Source organism: Clarias gariepinus, chromosome 3 (genome assembly GCF_024256425.1).
Source record: "Clarias gariepinus isolate MV-2021 ecotype Netherlands chromosome 3, CGAR_prim_01v2, whole genome shotgun sequence".
Taxonomy (NCBI): Eukaryota; Metazoa; Chordata; class Actinopteri; order Siluriformes; family Clariidae; genus Clarias; species Clarias gariepinus.
In genome coordinates, this window is record NC_071102.1 from 31,595,159 (window position 1) to 31,615,882 (window position 20,724).

Below are 20,724 nucleotides of genomic sequence, written 5' to 3' on the forward strand. Positions count from 1 at the left end.
TTTACAAGTTCTCTTTAACAGGTCTTAAAGTGTGTGTTAACACTCCAGCTTAAATACGCCTCAGATCATTCATTTTCTTCTTTGGCTTCCTTGTTGTTTAATGGCGGTTAGAATCCAGTAGCTTTGCATTTTTCTAATTGCATTAAAGCTGTAGTTCTGTAAAACTAATTTTTCCTTACCTTCCCAGCCTTTTAAAAAAACATCTAATGCTTCTTTCCCTGATCTTGAAATCTTTTCTTTTCTTTTTTTTTATCTTTACCTCTCTTTATTTCACTCCTCCTCCAAATATGCCATTTCAGTTTCTATGTAAATAAGCTTCTTATATGATGTCACAATGGGAGGAAATATTGTTTACTTCTATTTGGCGGATACAAAAAAATAGGGAAAAGAATCAACCAGTTTTTCATGACGTTTTTGTTTGTGCACGCACAGGAGACCCATCTGAATGTCTAAAAATGACTAAAACATACATTTTGCATAATAAGAAAAATATAAGACAAAACTTTATCAAATACAGCTCTTTTCAGACTGGAATTTTATATAAAATGAGAAAATATACTCCTAAAAACTTTTTTAAAAAATTAAACGTAGTCCCAGTTTGACTTGAACACCCCTCATATGTGTGTATGGATTAACCAGGACTAAGTTTTCCCTTAATTGTTTGATCAGTATATTTTAAACATTTAATATCAAACCATGCATATTGTAGAAAAGTGTACTATGACATAATTAATCAGTGTCGATATCGAAATATCTCCAAGGCCTATTAGAAAAAGTAAAAAAAAAAAGGCGGGGGACCATGTGATGGGTTTTCTCAGGCTGCCATAAATAAATATATTATTTAAATATTAAAATATAAAATGTAGACGAACTTTTGCACTCCTATATCGAGCATGAAGAATCAGGAAGTCTTGGAGAATGCAGTGTGGGATGTGTCTCCGCGTGTTTAAGCTTGTGTTTCGATTCTGTGTCTCTCAGGCGCAGGGTGAGGGAGCGGTTCGGGTGTGTTTGAAGGAGAGGGGTCAGGATGTGCTGGTGCTCCAGAGAGTGGCGTCTGATCGAGCATCGCCTCAAACAGCGGGAGGAGTCAAAGAGGATGACGGTGACAGGAGGTGAGTGACCTGCTCACTGTTTTTTCTCAGTAATTCCACAGTTTCTGCCTCCTCTTCCTCCTCCTCCTTCTCCCTCAATCACCATCACTGAGCTACTTGCTTTCCTCCTCCTTCCAATCACCAATCACCCCCCTCTCTCTGACTCTCTCTCTGTCCTTCCGCCCCTCCCTCCTTCCTTTTCTTCCTCCCTCTAACATTTCAATAAACTCCGGCTGGAGAGCTCACCAGTGCAGTGGCCTCTGTTAGACTGAGAGTTTGTGTGTATGTGTGTGTTTGTTTGTGCTATTTCTGTGTGTGTGTGTTCAAGATGAGTCAAATTATGTGTCTTTACATATAAGACTAGGTATACTATGTGTACTGTATGTGTGTACTAGAGCTTTGCTTTGCGCAGGGTAGGGAGTGTCTGCTGTGTGTATGAGAGAGAGAGAGTGTGTGTGTGTGCGCCTAGTCTTCAGCAAGACTGGGCCAGAGCTGCTGGAGCAGAGCAGTGTGTACCTGGAGCTCGGACGAGTCCACCGCCTTCCCCCTGGAGCATGACGGCATGACCCGGAGCGTCACAGAGATGCAGAGCCTCAAACCAGTGACACTCGTGCAACAGGAAGAGGATGATGATGATAACGATGATGATGGTGACGACGATGATGAAGGATCAGAGTCTGAGCGTAGCAGCTGTAGCGCCGGTTTTAAACCGTACACTTTTGACATCCCTCGTTTCCGTTATATTGATGACGAGGACGAGGACGAAGACGATGATGTGTTTAGTAGCAGGGACGGGAGCAGCAGTTTGTACTCGGGCTGCTCCACTGAGGACGAGTACCCATCCGATTCCTCATGCTCTGCTGTGTCCGACAGGTACGTGGTGGTGTCCGGGACGCCCCATAAGATCCTGGAGCACCTGTTGAGTGACCTGAGGCTGGACGAGCACCAGGGGGCGACGGAGGGCAAAGAAGCTGGTGAGTGGGCCGCACTTTATTCAATTAAAACGTTCTGGACCAATTGCATTATCTGAATTCATGCGTAGTAGGTATTTTTTGGTTATGCTAACATGCTACGCGTTTTCAAAGATGCGCGCAAATACGCAGATTAAATGTCTCAGGAGTAGCACACTTAGCTACGTGTAAAGCAGTATCAATGATCAGAATTTAAAACAAATTCAAATTAGGAAGGTTTTCTTCTACCATTGGCTTAACGTTGTACTGAATGAATCACTTAAGAGCATGTGGTTATACAGCAGGGACACAACAATGATAGTGTGGGGTGATACCACTACATCCCAGATGTTTATTTCCAATAACAGCATGCCTCAAAGTGTTTTATTTCTCTTATATCTTGTAATTTTTTTTTTTAAGTTACAGAATTATCCCTGATTGTTACAAAGCTCTGATACTGGAGACTTCTTCAATAAAATCATTTTAGAGAGTTGAAAGCTTTTATTATAAACACGAAATATCTCCCAAAAATAGAATCCCCCTATAGAAGAAAACAACAGTTGTGATAACGAATTTATTTCATTACACAACAGTCAGTTCCGGCCAAACAATCTGATTTGATGAGAGGCGTTCCATAAATCGCCATTATAGAAAATCACAGCGCTGGGACGTTTAACTACTGTACAGTATGTGCAATAACCGTTAATTACACTAAACGTCTGTGACCAGCATGGAAGAAAGTAGGTCTATACTGAAGATAGAACAACTGCCTGCCAAAAACCCCATTCAAACCCAGCCATGGAAGCACTTTCAGCACCAAAACACATGCAATAATGTTAGGTCATCCTAAACAACACTTTGTATTCTTTTATATAACTTTTAATAATTGCTTCGAAATCGTTCCGCTGTGTTCTTTTATTTACGGCTACAAACCTGACTAGCTTCTAACACAAGGCTGAATCCCAAATCGCTTTCTAACCCCTGATCAAGGGCACTACTTGGTGTGAAAATGTGATTTACACCCTACATAGTGCACTAGCTTTCTATTTAACACTATTTGGGATTTAACCCCAGAACCCTGTTAACGACACTGCCAGTCTCCTGTGTTGGCGGAGGAAAATATCTGTTGATAATAAACGGTGTTTTTGGGGCAGCTGTATAAAAGCACTTGAGGTTGAGCTGTTGTGCTGAATATCAGCATGGCTTTAATATCTTGTGCCTACGCCCGCCTCACAGCCGTACTGATATGACTTAATTATCATGTTTACTTACATACAGTATGTGAAGACCGTTGATAAGGTTTTACTAAACATTGTTGTAAACAAAGGCTTGAGGCATATTTCCAAAAAAAAGAAAGCATTTAAAAAAATTATACAGTCAGTAGCTTTTTCTTGATACCTACGATACTTCAATATATTGCAGTATTGATGTACAGTACTGTTACATTACTGAGATCCCCTGGCAAGACCAGATCTTCTTTTTTTTTTTTTTTAAACAAAAGCATCCAAGCCCTTGTTAAATAAACTGAGCATCACACTGTACAGTCTTTATTTATATTTTGACTTTATCATACCATAATGGCTGAACTAAAATTATGGGGGTGTGGCCTGTAGTTATTGTCACTTTTATATTGGCCACGCCCACCAGCATACGCCCTGCACACTAGCTTTTTCGGATAGCAGTAACTGACGGTGGTGATGTGCCTTAAATAAACAGGAGAAAAATTTACCCAGACCGCAGGAGCAGTCCATAAACCATGTTTAAATTGTTCTTTCTGAGAAAGAACAATGAAGGTGAGAAGTAGTGAAGTGGCAAAAGCTACTGTAGTTAGTTGAAGGTCGAACAATCATATAGGAATGTTCCTGCAAGTCAGAACTAAATGAGTCAACATGCATAGCTGTCAACCTGGAATGTTTTGTGTTTGAATCCCCTGGCAGGGTTAGGCTGGGCGCATTTAAAAAATAATTAGTAGGATAGGGTGGGGCTAAGGGTTCAATTGAAGAGAGGGTCGGAGTAAAAGTTACAGTTAAGGATTGCAGAAAAAGCTAAAAAACTAAATTGTAGAAAAAAAAATTACAGTACTGTTTAAAAGTTCTGAGGCCCTCCTTATTTCTTGACTTTCTTGTATTATAATGCAGTCATGAGGAATACGTCTTTAGACTTTCTGAAGGACTTTTTGTCTCGGATTTCAGTCCAGTCCCTGAACCTGAACAGCTTCAGATGAATGTTTTTTGTTTAAGCCACACAGTGACCTATGAATTATTCAAGCATTAAAAAAACATCTAACTTATGGCATGAACCAGTGAAAATCAGGTGCAGATGATGACAGATGATCAGGCCGTTGATTAGTATACTGGTGATGCTAAATGCTGAGTGGTTGGAACAGACGAGAGGGGAAAGGAGGTTGCTGCTGAGGTTGTTACATAAACAACCCATATTTAAATTGTACCCTTAGGCGCTTTGTACCTTTAGGTAATACAATTGTTTCAATTTCTTTAATCATTTAATTTAAGAAATGAGGAATGGCTCAAGACTTTGGCACAGCTGTAAATCAGTTAAAAATTCAATGTAAGTGAATATAAAGTAACAGTGAATGGCTGCGGACGATTTTTTATTATTTTTTTATTGACAATTAGAACACTGAAATAAATTACGAATCAGTTAAAAAAATTATTAAAAATCAAAACATTTAAATAAAAAATGTAATTAATTAAAAATTATGAAGCGATGCATTCATCATGCGTAGTGGCTACTGTACCAGCCTCTGGAGGCAGTGTTGTGATCTGGGGTTGAATCAGTTGGTCAGGTCTGAGGCAACCTGAATGGCTATCACATCATGTGATTTTTTTTCCTTCCCTGATGGCACAAGACTCGGATTGTGAAAGAGTGGTTCTGGGAGCACGAGAATACATTTTCTTACATGAACTGAGCAGATTGTGTGCTGTGATCAAAGATAAAGGTGAGGGAATGAGATTTCAATGTGTATTTTTATCAACAAATTAATTAATTTACTTTTATTTGTCCAGGCAGTGTATATTGAAACTACTCCCAAGATTAACCTAATTATTTTTTAAACTTCTGAATGTCTTTAACTGTTACAAAAAGTGGCATCAACTCCTTTGGAAGATTCTTTATCTTTTTTTTTTTTATGGATGGGGTGGCTTTCTTCTATATATTGAGCCCTGGTTCAGGATGAGTATGAGTACGGCCTAAGGAGTGCTATCTACAATCTCTCCATGTATAAGTCTCTCCAGAAACGATCCAGCTGTATGTTTGCTAATCCTGTTAACTCGAGGTGTACTCCAGGGTTTGTTCACACAGCAGCGGGAATCTGATTTCTTTCTCAAATCTGATTTAGACTGAATGTCTGCTATGCAAATTGAAAATGACCAAATCTGTTTAGTTTGTTCGGGAAGCAGTCATGAAGTAATGAGCTTGTTATCCAGCGAGTAATATGGATATGATGATTATTAAAAAGGGTGTGTTCAAAAATAATAATAAATTGGCGTCTTTTGTTGTAATTTAGTTCTTTTTAACCAAGTGGTCCTCATTGCATATTTATAACACAGCAGATTATTACGAAAAACAGAGACACGAAAAATTAGACTTGACAGGTCCAACTGAATTATGTGCATTTATTAAACAACTTAAAAAACAGTATGTTAATTTCAGAAACCTTGATGATATTTAAAAAAAACAAGCAACAGCACAAAATCTCATCTGCTGTACTGTATGTCTTTTCCTTAAGCATAACGACAGTTTTGGGAAAAGATTGGAAAGAATCCTGGTCTGCTGCTGCTTTAAAAATGTTTTCAGTCTCCTTTTGTTCAAATATTTAATAATGTTTAAAAAAAGGCATTTGCAGACATAAACACATTGTTTGGCAAAAAAAAAACAGATGCTACAGGAGAGATAGAAAGAGTGATAGAAAGGAAAGTAAATTATGCTGGCATGTGTTCGTGTGATAAATGTGGTGAGTCATGTTGAACAGCCCTCTGGTGCAGAGCATTCTGGGTAATTAGCGGTCTTCTTCGGCATTGTATCACAGCTCATGCTAATACCTGAAGTTTAGTATTCTCCTTCAGTGTGTATTACCTGGCAACTAATCACACACATGCTCACGCAGGCACACACTCGCCAGCACTCACACACACACACACACACACACACACACACACACACACACACACACACACACACACACACACTCATCTGAATAAATACAGTGGGTGGGGTGCTGTGCTTTGGTAACCGGATCTGTATGGAGACAGGGGTAGAGACTGGGGGACGTTTAGACAGCAGCCTCGAGAGCAACATCATTCTCTTTAATATGTCAAAGTGGAAGCTGCTATTGTTTTTACAAAATGTCATCGTACGGTATTCTGTAATCTCTCTCTCACACACACACACACACACACACACACACACACTGAGTACAGAAGGCAGTGTGAAATGTCAGGTCAGCTTATAGGCGGGTTGTTTTTAAAATGCATAGGAATAGTTTTGCCGACCTGTCCTTTTCCTAAGGGACTGAGTAATGTACAGACTTAGTACAAATACCAGTGTTTATGGGTAATAAAAAGAAACAGGTAGAAATGATGATGATTATATAAATATCATTATTAGAGTATATCATTAGGAAATTATATTTAAAAAATATCAAAACATGAAAAATAAAAACTGAAATATTTAAGAACTGATTTAAAACAAGAATTTAATAAAATAATAACAAGAAATTATTTTATTTAAATTTAATTTAAAAAAGCCGAAGAGAATAGATGGATCAAATAAAATTTTAAAAGAAAATGAAAAGAAAGGGAGGAAGAGATAAAAAATAAAACAGAAGGAAAGAGAAGGAATCATAAAATTAAACGGCATTAAAATTATATTACAAAACAGAAACTTCATACAACAGAGATTTTTAAACAAAAATAAAAAAAAATAGAAAAAAATAAAAAAACCTTTGTGTATAAAAATACTTTTAGCTTGGATCTCAGTCTGCATAATATTGTTTCTCAGCTTTATAAAAACACAAAGTGCTTTTCTTACATAATTTTTTGTAGACTTTGGGTACTTTGGTGTTGAATAACTCACGTCTAAATGCTGAGATATCAGTACAAAGTGTGAGTTTGTGTGTAACGGCATGATCTAAAGTGTTATTCTGTTTACATCATAGCGATTTATCAAAGATTACAATTTACATGACAGTTTCTGTATCACCTGTTAAATGGTTGGTATATACAGTACAGTAGATATAAAGCTTATTTAACACCCATAAGACAAGTTAGTTCATGGTATTATTAACATTATAGCCGCAAACAGCTCCCTCACCAGCATCTCTGTTGCTCTCAATTTCTCCCTCCTCTCTCTTTAAAAAGCACATTGTGTTATTAAAAGTATTGTAAAATCGACACTGAAGAGATTGAGAGTCGGTGTATGCTGTCAAATTTGATCTCTGTTTAACTCCAGGTATAAATATTGGCACCCACTGCATTGCAGTGGTAGCTCATTGTGTTAAGCCTCTGAGATACTGATCAGAAGTTTGTCTGTCCAAGCCCCAGCTCAAGGGGTATCATGGCTGACCCGGCACTCTGACTCCAATATGCTGGGATATACAGTAGAAGAAAATATTTTTAATAATCATGTATAGGTGATAAAGACTTCACAAACAATTCAGCAAGTAACTGTGCTAGATATCCGTATCTATATAGGCAAAAGAAAGACTTAGAAAATATTTATCCCTAGATATACTGTATATACAGTACATATTGTACATATACTCTTTCTTTCTCTATCCACCCAATTTGTTCTCTCTTTACACTTCTCCATACCTCCTTGTTACTCTGTCTGTCTCCCCTCCCTCCTTTTCCCTCTCTCTCTCTCTCTCTCTCGCTCTCTCTCTCCCTCTCTGGGTCAAAGCTGAGACAGGTCTCGGCTGGCTGTCTCATGGGGCCGTGCTGTGTCAGCACAGGGAAGACGTATGATAAAGATGAAAATGGAAATTCATCACTAGGGAATGGAGGAGGCGTGTGTTAATGCCTGTGTGTATGAGAGAGAAAGCGAGAGATCAATCTTTCAGCACTTCTGCTGTTTTGTTCACACTATGTACAAAAAAAAATCTTATTTGGATAAAAATTGCCTTATCGTCCTTTTCCTAAACCCCACTGGATTATGTAGTGTGTGTCCTAGAAATGTATTTGCTCTAATATACTGTACAGGATGATCTTCAGTACTTCTGTACATCTGTCCTTCTGTTTATGAACAGGTCACCAACAATTCAGGGATTCTTCAAAAACTGTACATATTGTTTTTGCATTTTAAATAAATTGCAAAATTATTAAATGTTTTAACACTTTAAGTAATGTCCTTCATAATAATTTTTTTTTGTATGTTAGTACCCTTAAATATTATCATTACAGAATATGTGAATTTGGAATATGAATATAGGAATATATGATTATGAATCTAGAATCTATAAATCTATCTATTAAAAGTCTTCTTCCATATTGAGTATTAATATATAAGAGTATGTAATAACTCATTATGTTTATAAATAAAGATGTACTGTAGATATAACTCTTATTTAATACACAATGCCTGGACCAAAACAAGTCACCGATTCAGAAGGGTCAAATTATTGGGCTGCATCAACTAAAGAAAACAACTAAGGAGATTTGAAATGACTGGAACTGGGTTATGAAACCTTCAACAACTTATTAAAACCTGAAATGTTAGTGCTGAGGAATAAAAAAAATTAAATTCAGAAGTGGTGATATGTTAAATAGTGAAAGTAAAAGCATTTCCATATGCACACAGTGTGATAAGGACTCAGGACTGGGACTAAACAGCTGTGCGTCCATAAGAAGATGTATATACAAGATGTGTTAGTGAGACTAATTAAAAAAAATGCATCAATTTGTTAGGGAGCATAAAGATTGGACTTTGGAGGAATGTGAAAAGGTCATGTCTTAGGAGTCCAGACTGACCCTATACGGAAGCATGTCAGGGTAAGAAGGGAAGGCCATGACATGATGCAAGCATCATGCATATTGGCCACTGTACCACTTTTCCTCCCTGATGACACAGACAGAATTGTTATTAAAATCATAAAGAATCATTTTCACGCATGAACTGGCCACCACAGTGTGTGCTGCAATCAAAGCTTAAGGCATTTGAATGGAAACTTAGAGTGTACAACCTCTTTTTTGGCCATTTATAATCATTTATAATAATATATAATTAAAACTGTGTGTATTTACCTTAATGAGGATGGATGAAGGGAGGGAGGGAGAGAGGGACAGATGGATAATCAAATAAGTAGGTGAATGGACGGATGGTTGGATAATTAGATGTATGGATAAATAGATTTTAGAATGTAAATAGTGGATAAATGGATGGATGAATTATGTTATATGAAATATACTTGGATATACATTAAGTGTTTTGATACATAATTGGATGAAGGGATGGATGGTGGTATATATGGGTAATAAATGGGTGTATTGATGGATGGACACATTATTCAATGGATGAATGATCAAACATATGAACAGTTGCATAACTGGATGTATTAGTGTTGGTTTCTTGGACAAAAGGGTGACTGGATGAGAAGATGATTGGATGGATGGATGGATGGATAAACATATTAAACTATTAAATAGACAGATGATTTAGTGACTAGGTCAATAAATGGCATTATTAATTTTAAAAATATGAAAATATCAGTGTGTATTGTAGTAAAAACGCAATAATGTGCACAATATGGAATATCAGGTATATACAATAAATATATACGTAATATTAAAAATTCACTTGTGATTTGTCATTTTTACAGATGTGCACAGTACATAGTGGGTGTGTACCGTAGTGTCTGACTGAAGAACGAACTGAAGCTGAGGATTTGATGCTGATATGGATCAGGTGTCTGCTTTGTGCAGCCATTAGAAAATAGGTTCAGCACAGTAATGACAGATAAACGAGCAGAACAAAGCCTGTTCGCTCTCAAGGCATGAGAAAGATTAGCGAGAACATGTTTATGGTTTGTTCTTCCCCTCAGGCTCATACACACCAGTAAACGCATCGAAGCCAAGTTGGTGCAGACGTGCAGATTTTTCAGATTAATCGAGTCTGTGAGCTGTTCAGTTCAGTGTGTCGTGCTGTTACAAGGGTTTATTTTTCATTACTGTATTTTGCTAGTGTCTCTGTCTGGGTAATGAGTGCAGCACTGGTTTTAGATTTTTTTTTAATTTGCATTTACCTTATGTGAGCAGGTGCCTGTGAATCTGTGTGTTGCTTTTTCTACATTTCAGCTACGTGACTGTACTGTATTTTTTCCCTTGTTGTGTTACAGAGATGCTCCTGGATGACTTTCTGCTCACTTATCTGGTCTTCATGTCCACCAACGATCTCTGCCAGGCGCTGCTTGGCCAATATCCTTCCTTATTGTAAAAATACACTTGTGGATGATGAGATAATATTTATTCTTTTGATATATCTTTATATAAGAGACTATATACCAGGTCTGGTAACCATCAGTATCTTATCTTCACATTTCTGGTTTTGGCCCTTAACATGGGCTCACTTATTGCACTAAGCGCTGCCGTGGCAAGGAGGAAGGAAAGGAGGCCCTCTACAGGAAGAGGAAGGTTCTGCACCTCGTCTCACAGTGGACCTCTCTGTATAAAGACTTCCTGCGGGAGGAAGAGAACGTCAAACTCTTCATGAAGGTAATTTCTAGCCTTCAGGTGACATCCGAATGCTTTTACAATGAACAGGGTACAGAGACTCGTGCTGGGTTTAGATTTAGGTTTTAGATTTCTTTAGCATTTGTGAACAGCTGTCTTAAAGCTGTTTTTAAAAACGATACAATTCCATTTGAATTCCATTCAACCGATATTCTTTTGAATAAAATTACTAAAATTACTTAAATTACTATCGAGCTAATATTAAAATAAAGCTCAGATATGGGTTTGAATTTGGTCCAATTATGTAACAAGTGAAGAAGAAAAGTATTTCATTTGTATCATTTGGGTTTTTGCTTGTTTTGTTTGTTTGGTTGGAATAAAGAGATTTGATAGAATTTTCCTATTAGAATTAATTTTTATTAGTATATAATTTTATTTATATTTGCAGTGCACGTGAGTGTTGTGACAGCACCATAATTTTTTTATCATGGTTTTTAATTATGTATTCTTCCACAATAAGAATTTTGAAATATTTACACAATGATACTTTTTAAAGTTAAAAACATTAAAAATTGAATGCTCAAGGTTCCAGTATCATTATCACTTATGGAAATAAAGCGACATAACGGCATAAATGCATTTTATTTATATAGGCACCTTTCTGGTCACCCAAGATCGCCAATATATATATATATATATATATATATATATATATATATATATATATATTTATATATATATATATATATACTGTATATATATATACTGTATGTATATACAGTGCATCCGGAAAGTATATATATATATATATATATATATATATACGCACGTGTGTGTGTGTGCTAGCATTAGAGTTATACTGTATACTGTGTTACTGTTTCCACATCCTGATTTTCTAAACATTGCTTAGCTCTTCAACCTAATTAATAGGGCAGATAAAAAGTCCCTACAAGCAGTCAAGCAGCTTCAAGGGACTTTGCATTAACAAGAAGTACTCTATATGAACCAACTGGACCATGCTGCCTATACAGTACGTACTGTAAATGGCTTACCACCAATGTTCTGTAATAGGAGAATAATCTGTTCCAGAGTGGTTTGAACAGTTTGGTGTGAAACAGTGGAATAATATTCTGTAGCAGCATGCTCAGCACGTCCTTAAGTGTTTTTTTTTCACATTTGCAACATCAATTTGTATACAATATTTAATTTATAAATTAATATGTTTGAACTGTTCTTACTGTAGGTACATTTTATGTGAAATGTTTTTGTTCTTGGTTATTTCCAGGGCTGCTATAGCTGTAGTGTGTTTCCTTACCGATGTCTCTTTTTATCCTTCTATCTTGACGTAAAAAAAAAAAAAAACACAGCTTGTGATATCACTAAGAGCCTTCAACTTCTTTCCAGTAATGGAAATGTACAGTTACTCAGTGCTGACACTGGAGACTTGTGTTTTCTTTGTTGTAAAGCCAGCTCTTGTTATCGGCTTCTTAGTCTTGGATCATGTGTAGCCTTCAGCATTCAAGTCCCTGACTGTGAGCAGTTGTTTTAAAAACAATAAGGATTAGGACAAGTGCGTAATTTTTAATTTTAAACCAGACCTATTATGCAAATTCACTGTTGATTCCCTCACTCACTCACTCATCGTCTATAGCACTTTATTCTGTATTCAGGGTCGTGGGGGGCCTGGAGCCTATACCAGGAGGCTTAGGGCATGATGTGGGGTACACCCTGGACTGGGTGCCAATCCATTGCAGGGCACACACATACATACACACACACTAAGGGCAATTTGGGAACATCAACTAGCGTAATCTGCAGGTCTATGAAATGTTGGGGGGAGGGGGGGCTACCCAGAGTACCCAGAGGAAACCCATAAACACAAGGAGAACATGCAAACTCCATGCAGACAGAGACGGGAATCAAACCCGGATCCTGAAAGTACGAGGTGACACTGCTAAGCACTACACCACGGTGCCGCCCCCCTGGTGATTCCCATCCCTGCAAATTGTTATTATTCTGAAGTAATACTAATATTGTCTCATCCCTGATTATAATAAACTGCGCATAAAATTAATGGCAGGTCTCATGTGAGCTCCCTGTCTCTTTGGGTAATTGTGCTTGTCTGCTTGCCAAAGTGATGAACAATTGTCCATGTTTTCAGACACTGTTCGGAGTTCCCTTTGTACTGAGCAGTTTCACTTAGGGTTTGGAATCTTTTGTAACATGGCTATATATCCTATGCAGTCCACTTTGCAGGGAACTACTAGCCTTTCGGAACACACCATTTGAGTTTGTTGTATGAACAAATACATTATCTTAGGGGTTTTTCACCATGACCATTAACAACCACATTTTGGGACTTTTGATATTTATAGCCTTTCTTGTGGTCGAGTTAGGGATGTGCCCAGTTCTTCCTACGTAATAAATTGCATGTGTGATCACCAAGTTCTTGTCACAGCAATGAACTGTAACACCTATATCGCACCTGTCTTCCTACATGCCCATCACTCCATACACCTCCCCCTTAACCATGTGTTGTGTATCACGACATGTTCACAAGATTACTTTAGCTCTTCGGGGAATGCCTCCGCCACATGCTGGGACTTGATGCTTTTAATCGTTTTTCTCCCGCTTTCCCTCCAGATGCCTCTTATTTTCCTCCCTATCCATCTCCTACTCCTCGCTCGGGTTCCAACACGCATTCCGCCAGAGGATACAAACAAACACGACCATTAGAAGACTATTTAGCGTGTCGTACAGGGCGAAAGACATTAGATCTGTGTAAGACGGGAAGGGGACGAGTCGAGGATGTTGATAAAGGCGCCGGTGATTAGAACCGGTCGGCTCACTGCGCTGATGAGGGAAACAGAGGGCGATGTGTGGGAGCAGATGGATCAGCGGTATTTTTAGTGCGATGAGCTGAGATCTGCATCAATCACTCAACACTGGATCTTATTCTAGCAGCTGGGTTCCCATTTGCTCGAGCTAATGTGTGGTTTTTTTTTCAAGCCCAATTCGATTCTCTGTGCTCACTTTCAGTTGTGCTTTCGTTTGTGAGATATACAAATCTCGTACTGCTGTCTTTTCCACTCACTTGTTCCCATGGCAACCGTGAGACGTCACAATGGCGGGCTGTCCTCCAGTCGCTTGTGCAGGTTTATGGAGGTCACCCCACTGAGTGTAAAGTCTCCGGATATGAGCTGTTACGAGTACAAAGATGTTGAGAGCCGTGGAGGAGAGGTGTAAGGCATGATGTGTGTGTGTCTTCAGTTTCTGCTGTTCCTCTTATCAGAGCCATGAAATATGACTGTTGGTGGATCGATAGCTGTATCCAATCAACACAGATGTTGTGCTAGGCAAAAGAGTTCACCTCGGTCCAACTATTTATACCTGAGGGGCAATTTTTTGTAGCCAGACTGACCGTCTGCAGATTTTCAGACAGCAAGAGGAAACAAGAAAACGCATAAAGTAACCTGAGCTCAGGATCAAACCAGGAAACCTAGAGGTGTGAGGCAGCAACACCCACTGTACTTCTCTATATTTCATGGAGGTAGTTTAAACTTCTTTGAAATGAGGAATTTATTCTGAATTGTTCTGTACATCACTAAAAGAGACCTGCATTCAAAATGGCAATTCAAGCATTATACCAGGTTGCAGGATGGCTTTCTGTGCGTTAATTATGTAAATTCATGGCTATGAAAATTGTTCTATCTCTTAATACTGTGTGCAGTGACACCTGATCATTATATTAGATGTGAGGGTAAAAGTCTAATATATACAGTACAGTATAAATAGTTCAACATTTAAACGATTAGTGTTGATAAATGTGTTATAATAAAAAAAAAGGGCTAATTGAATGTACGATAAGAATGACGTGAGGGAAAATATAAACAGATACGCTTGGATAATCTCATCAATATGTACGGTACTTGCTGAACATCTCAGTCAAGTCAATATTTAGTTGCCCTTTGGCGTTATTATAAGTGTGGCTATGGGGGATGTCAAAGTCTCTTCAACCTCAGCAAACCATGTCTCCATGGAGCTTTGTGCATGAAAGCAGGGTCATGCTAGGACAGGTTTGGGTCTTTTTCTGCAGTAATGGGGAAACTGTGATGTTACAGCGTACAAAGACATTCTAACACAAGTGTGTGCGCTCTGAAACTTTGTAGCAACAGGACTACATACTGTATGGAAATGATGGTTAGGAGTGCACATACTGTACTTTTGACCATGCTATGTAAGTTGTGTAATGCTTTACTGAGTTCATGCTACAAATCTAGAAGCATATCATTTTATTTAACCTACTGTCTAAAAACTACACTTGCTTTTTGTTTCTGCTGGGTTTTTTTTTGGCATCTGTCATTTTGTGCAGTTTGTCCCTGGATTAAACACACATTATCCAATCAGGACACTTATAGTTTTTCTCTAAAGACATTAAGGCTAAATAATGAATCGATTTTATATATATATAATAACAGATTATATATATAACAGATTTTTCGCCTCTCACTTTATGAATCCTCTCTACAGACACTGTACCGCTACGTGCTTGAAGACGTCTACGAGTTCCCCACACTGGAAAAGGACCTGAAGGAATTCCAGAAACTAATACGCCGCAGACAGTGAGTCACTTACAGTAACACTGGGTCTGTAATTCAGCAGCCTTATTTTCATACATTTCTAATTAGACTTAATGTTGTACTGTAGAGTGTCTCTGAGACGAGTTCCTTGCATTGTAGCAGCTATAAACAGTCATTCAGTCACAAGAACCTCTTATGTTCTCTTGCACAAAGTTATTATACTAAATAATTGGCTTGTCTTGCACACAAAGCTTTCTGAAATGAAGGTTTTCCAGGATCACAAAACTAAAACTTATATGTACAGATATCCCTTTATCAACACTATACTCAACTTTATTAATTGCAAAAATGCATTCTCAAGTTCAGATGAGATGAGCATATGAAGCTCCGGCACTTCTGCTCATCGAGTGTGGAAGCTTCATATGCTCATCTCGGCTGAACTTGGGAATGCATTTTTGTATGGAACAAGGGTTATGAAATTTGCCCCAGATTATTTACATTACACATGCGGGCATTAGTGGCTAAGTGGTAGGTTTCTTACCTGGCACAGATAAGGCCTGGGTTCGATTCCCAGCCAATGCCCAAACCTCAACCTTTGGATGCAGTGCCGGTTCCAACCCCGGATAAAATGGGAGGATTGCATCAGGCATTGTGTGCGGATCAGATGGTCCACTGTGGCCACACCTGGCCAGGAGCAGCCGAAAGAACAACTTAAATTGTACTTGCATGCCAGGTGTCAAACTTCACAGTCTGTGAGCAGAGCAGGAAAATGTATGACTGCAAAGGCCTATTGTTTTGTACTTATGTGCACCTCAATTAAAAGAAAAATCCAAACTATCCCTGTAAAGATAGTAACTGCTTCCAGTGCTGAACCTGGAGACTCCTTCCAAAAACATCACCACTTCATTTTTATTATTAAATAACCAGTTTTAAAAATCTGATTATTGTTAGAAAATGAATACATGGCGATCTGTACAGATAAAATGTTTAAGGGACACAAGAGCCATTAGCTTCTTGTTAAATTCTGTATTTCAGCAGTTTGTAATGTTTACATGATAGTGGATGAAGAACATGCAATTGGTGAAGTGATATCAGCATCTGTCTTACCTAAAAAAAAAATCCTTTCACGATGATTGGATAAATGGCAGTTTATTAGGCTGTTTGCTTGGTGTTGGTGCACAAAGACTGTTTTCTGTATCTTTAAGTCAGATACAGAGTCTGTGATTAGTTCTCTAAAGACAAAGTCAGGGTTGTTGTCAAGGCACAAAGCAGATGGAGTGTTCCACTGACAGTGTAATGATGTAGTACAGCGACGGCCTTCAGCACACACACTGAAGCTGTGTTAAGCGAATCCAAAAAGCAGCTATGGGAGAGTCATTTGTCTCTTTCACTTCCTGAGCTGGGGTGTTTCCATACAGGGTTTAGAGAAGGAGACAGGCAGGGATGTCTGACGCTGCTGACAGACTTATGGATTCAGAGCGAGCCTCCTCGTTGCCGTGTTCAGGGTGGTGTCTCTTTGCTGCAGTGCGATGACTCAGTGTTTCACACCACCAGCTGTGAAAAGCTCAGTCTGTCTCTGTGTCTGACAGCTGTGTGAGAAGTGTTTGTGTGCGTGTGTGTGTGCGTGTGTGTGTGGTTACTATTTTCTTTCATGTATTCGTCTCTCTTCCTAATCAGTCTCTCCTCTTTTCCTGTTTCCTTACAGCACTGTGGATGATTATTTACCTCACCAAAAGGTAAGAAGCAGAAAAATAAACATAAATGCATCTTATTAACCATCAAGACCTGATTCATGGAACTGTTCTGTGATGTTTATATGCGTAAATGCTGTTAAAGTGGCGCTAAATTGAATTAGATTCCTGTTCAAGAGCCAGTACAGAGAATATTTGTATACTGTATTAACTAGGCTTGCCCAAAGATTCTATAGATATTTAAGTATTCCCCGCTTCTTAAAATGGTCCTGTTTATATACATAAAATCTTTTAATTGCCACAAGAACAATTTGTTACACCCTTAAAGGTACTAAATTTTAATATATATTCTGTTCATTATATCCTGTCTTTAAGGTAAAGTGCAGGTTCATTTGTTTTATTTTTTACTGGATATTTTGTGTTAATTATTTTTATTAACTTATTTTTTGGGCTGTGGAACAAATAATTTGAGTTTCCATTATTTCTTATAGGGGAAATCGTGTTTTGGTATAGAAAGTGATAGAATGGTTCTAGTTTGGGAATCTTTTTGATACAGTAAGACTTTTATATATAATATTTAATAGGTTTCCCCTGAGGAACAAACTATCATAGTCATCATTGACTATTCAATGATCATATGTTATTATCGGTTACTGTATAGCATTTATGATCAATTTTACTGTTTAACTGTTATTTTGTTTATTTATTTATTTTATAGTCACACATCATAATGCTATTAAAAGGTTTCTTACACTTTATGATTAAAATGACTTTTGATTAAATATTGCTTTACATATAAATATAGGTCTAAAACTTTTTCCCACCCAGACAAGTGGCTACAGTAGTTCATTTCTATTGTCGCTCATCAGAGTCACTCTTTATCCATGTGTATACAGTATGTGACATGGTACACTTAATACATTTAGAAAGTATATAGTGCACACTGTATAGCGTAAGTGTGCTTATATTATACCTCTAATTAGAAGGCACACAGGGATAAAAACAATTCCCATAGTTTTTGAAAAACAAACATGTCGTGTAACACTATTATTAATGTTCTTTTACAATTAAAGGCACATATACAGTATATTCACTGTACAGTTTTCCTGATTCCTGTGCATCACTTACCGAATAGAACATGGACAATATGTGTTTCTGGTTTTGCTTTGGACGTCATATAGACATATTTTCACTGTGTTGCTCGGCTTCCTTGTCCTTGCAGAACAAAGCTCTTTTCCAGCAGCTGAGTCTGAGGGAGAACGGCGTTCAGCTCCGTGCAGCACAAAGCGACTACCGAGAAGGTCAGCCATTTATTCCAAATAGAAACTTCATGAGCCACCAAACAAGTCACCTATCAAACTAGGTGTAGTGCAAATAAAGTACAGGAACAAGACTTTTAGACTTTGTAGGTGCTTTGTGCCTCTTCTTACTCCAGTAGATCGCTAAACTACCAAAGACTATGCGCATGGGTGTGTTTAGTACAGAAGTGTGCTGCAGTATCATCGCATGTGAAGTCACAGTTCTTCAACAATAGTTGATAGTCGACAGCATGATTCGGACAGTTCACAGGTGATTCACAAGTACATCGTAATAGTTCCTAGCTAATGCGTGGTCAATTCGCACTTGACTTAAGTCCTGTAATGTGAAGTGACCAGGAAATGGCAGTAGTTTCCATTTGGGAGAACTCAGCGTTTGGAAAAACCTCAATAAAAGAAGAAATGTGGACAGCATTTTCCCTCTGGTCACCTGACATTGTATTGGATTTAACTTTAATGTAATTTATGGATGAATTTATGCATTTACAAAGCTCTGAAAACTTTTTATTTGTTTAGGTTAAAAAAAAAAAGCCTTTGTTTGGCTTGCCTAATTTCCATGTTATTTCTGCATACGCTACCTTTGTTTTCTTCACTCTGGGAATATTTATGTATTTAAAAAGTACTGAATGAAATAATTATTCATGCACGCTGGAGGCCAGGTTGGATGTTTTATGCATGAGCAGCTAATTAAGGTATGAGATAGCATTTGTGTGTGTGTGTGTGTGTGTGTGTGTGTGTGCGTGTGCGTGTGTGTGTGTGTGTGTGTGTGTGTGTGGTTAAAGGATTTACAGTACTCTGATTACTCCTTTAATGTTGTTTAGTGCTGGAACTGATGCAACCAGGACAATTATCTGTAACACCAAATTCCTCTCTCTCTCTCTTTCTCTTTCTTTCTCTCTCTCTCTCTCTTTCTCTCTCTTTGTCTTTCAGTAATGTGCCATGTGTACGTGAGCTCAGACTCCTATTTGAGTGTGAGAGTGAGGACCACAGTAGTGGCTCAGGAGCTCCTGCATCTTGTGGCTCAGAGGATGGAGAAACCTGTAGAGGATATGGTGCTGGTGGCCCAGACCTACAGCGGAGGTTCGATACGCTTCTCTCTGTGCTTTACTTTTACACATGGTCACACACTACAAGTATGACTTCTAGAAGTGATTAGAAAATGGATCATTTGCTTCAAAAATCTAATTGGCTGAGCTGCAGTTTCTTCACATATAGATACACACAAATACACACCTTAATATGGCTGTTTATACGAAACACTTGGCCATTAAACACTCTAATCTTTGTCAGACGCCAAAGCTTAATGTTAAAAGACATAAACGTTTCCTTGCAAGCACTATTAACAATAAAATACGACTTTTATTGAAGCCTGGATTTCATTGTACTGTTTTTGTCGCATTGTGCCCGAGAATGCCCCTAGGTGTGATAAGATCACAAAATAACATCACGCTTCACAAAATTCCCCTCATAGCTTATTGTATTATATTATATTATACATTTTATTTTCAGCTTGTACTTACAGTCTTTGTGACTCAAATGTCGTGTTAAAGGACACGTAGTTCACTACTGGGCTTCGGCAACGCCATTGTGTAGCAGGCATGCTGTATCACACCCTGAATAGAACAGGAAGTCACCGATCTGGATTGTGCGTGTTGTTTATTCGTGTTAATGCAAAAATTAATCTAAGATGTGGTGTGCGTCAGGATTCAGACGGAGAAATGCAACACTGTGTAATCATGAACTGGAATAACATCCAAGAGACAAAACAGGAAATAACATGATATCTAAAATACAAGAAAAAAAAAAACATATGGATAAGTGGGAATATAGAGAATAACCAGAGTGCGTGAACTGAAAAAAAAAGTAGGTAAAAAAAAAAGACAACTATACACAAAATAATCATGGGTCAAAGTGAAAACAATCAGAGAACTGATTCATGAGGTATAGAAATCAGTGAATGTATGAAAAGAGAACTAAATCTTATTGGTTATGGAACATTATCAGTTATGATAAAATTATAATTCTAACTTCTTTCAGTTATTAGGACAAAATAATCATCTTGTTTTATCATCAAGGAACCACAGAGCTTTCAGAACTAAAGGTTTTCCACGATCACAAAGATAAAACATATCCATATGAGATAATATGGATATTTTCAAGTTTGTCTGATTTCAAAATTGAGATGCATATAAATACATTGCGATAGGTCTTGGATGTTATAAGTTTTGCTGCTCTGTACACTGACCGTGATGTTTGTCTTCTGGAATGTGAGTCAAATGTATATAAGTAATTGGGGTCAAATTCCACAACCCTTCCCTGTAAAACTGCATTCAGAAGTTCAGCTGGAGCTCAAATGAAGTTTCCGCAGGCCCACTGAGCTAAATCAAGTTTGTGTCTTTTAAAGTCACGCTG

At 37.9% G+C, this 20,724-nt stretch overlaps 1 protein-coding gene across 1 annotated transcript in view; it reads left to right on the forward strand.

Annotated features, from left to right (window-relative positions):
• rapgef5a (Rap guanine nucleotide exchange factor (GEF) 5a) overlaps positions 1-20,724 on the forward strand; it is a 93,220-nt gene that overhangs the window by 63,271 nt on the left and 9,225 nt on the right. Inside the window, exons 10-17 of the mRNA XM_053492604.1 lie at positions 979-1,112; positions 1,965-2,065; positions 10,392-10,470; positions 10,623-10,767; positions 15,256-15,347; positions 17,011-17,041; positions 18,219-18,297; positions 19,243-19,392. Coding sequence (XP_053348579.1) covers positions 979-1,112; positions 1,965-2,065; positions 10,392-10,470; positions 10,623-10,767; positions 15,256-15,347; positions 17,011-17,041; positions 18,219-18,297; positions 19,243-19,392 — 811 coding nt within the window. The remainder of the gene's footprint in view (positions 1-978; positions 1,113-1,964; positions 2,066-10,391; positions 10,471-10,622; positions 10,768-15,255; positions 15,348-17,010; positions 17,042-18,218; positions 18,298-19,242; positions 19,393-20,724) is intronic.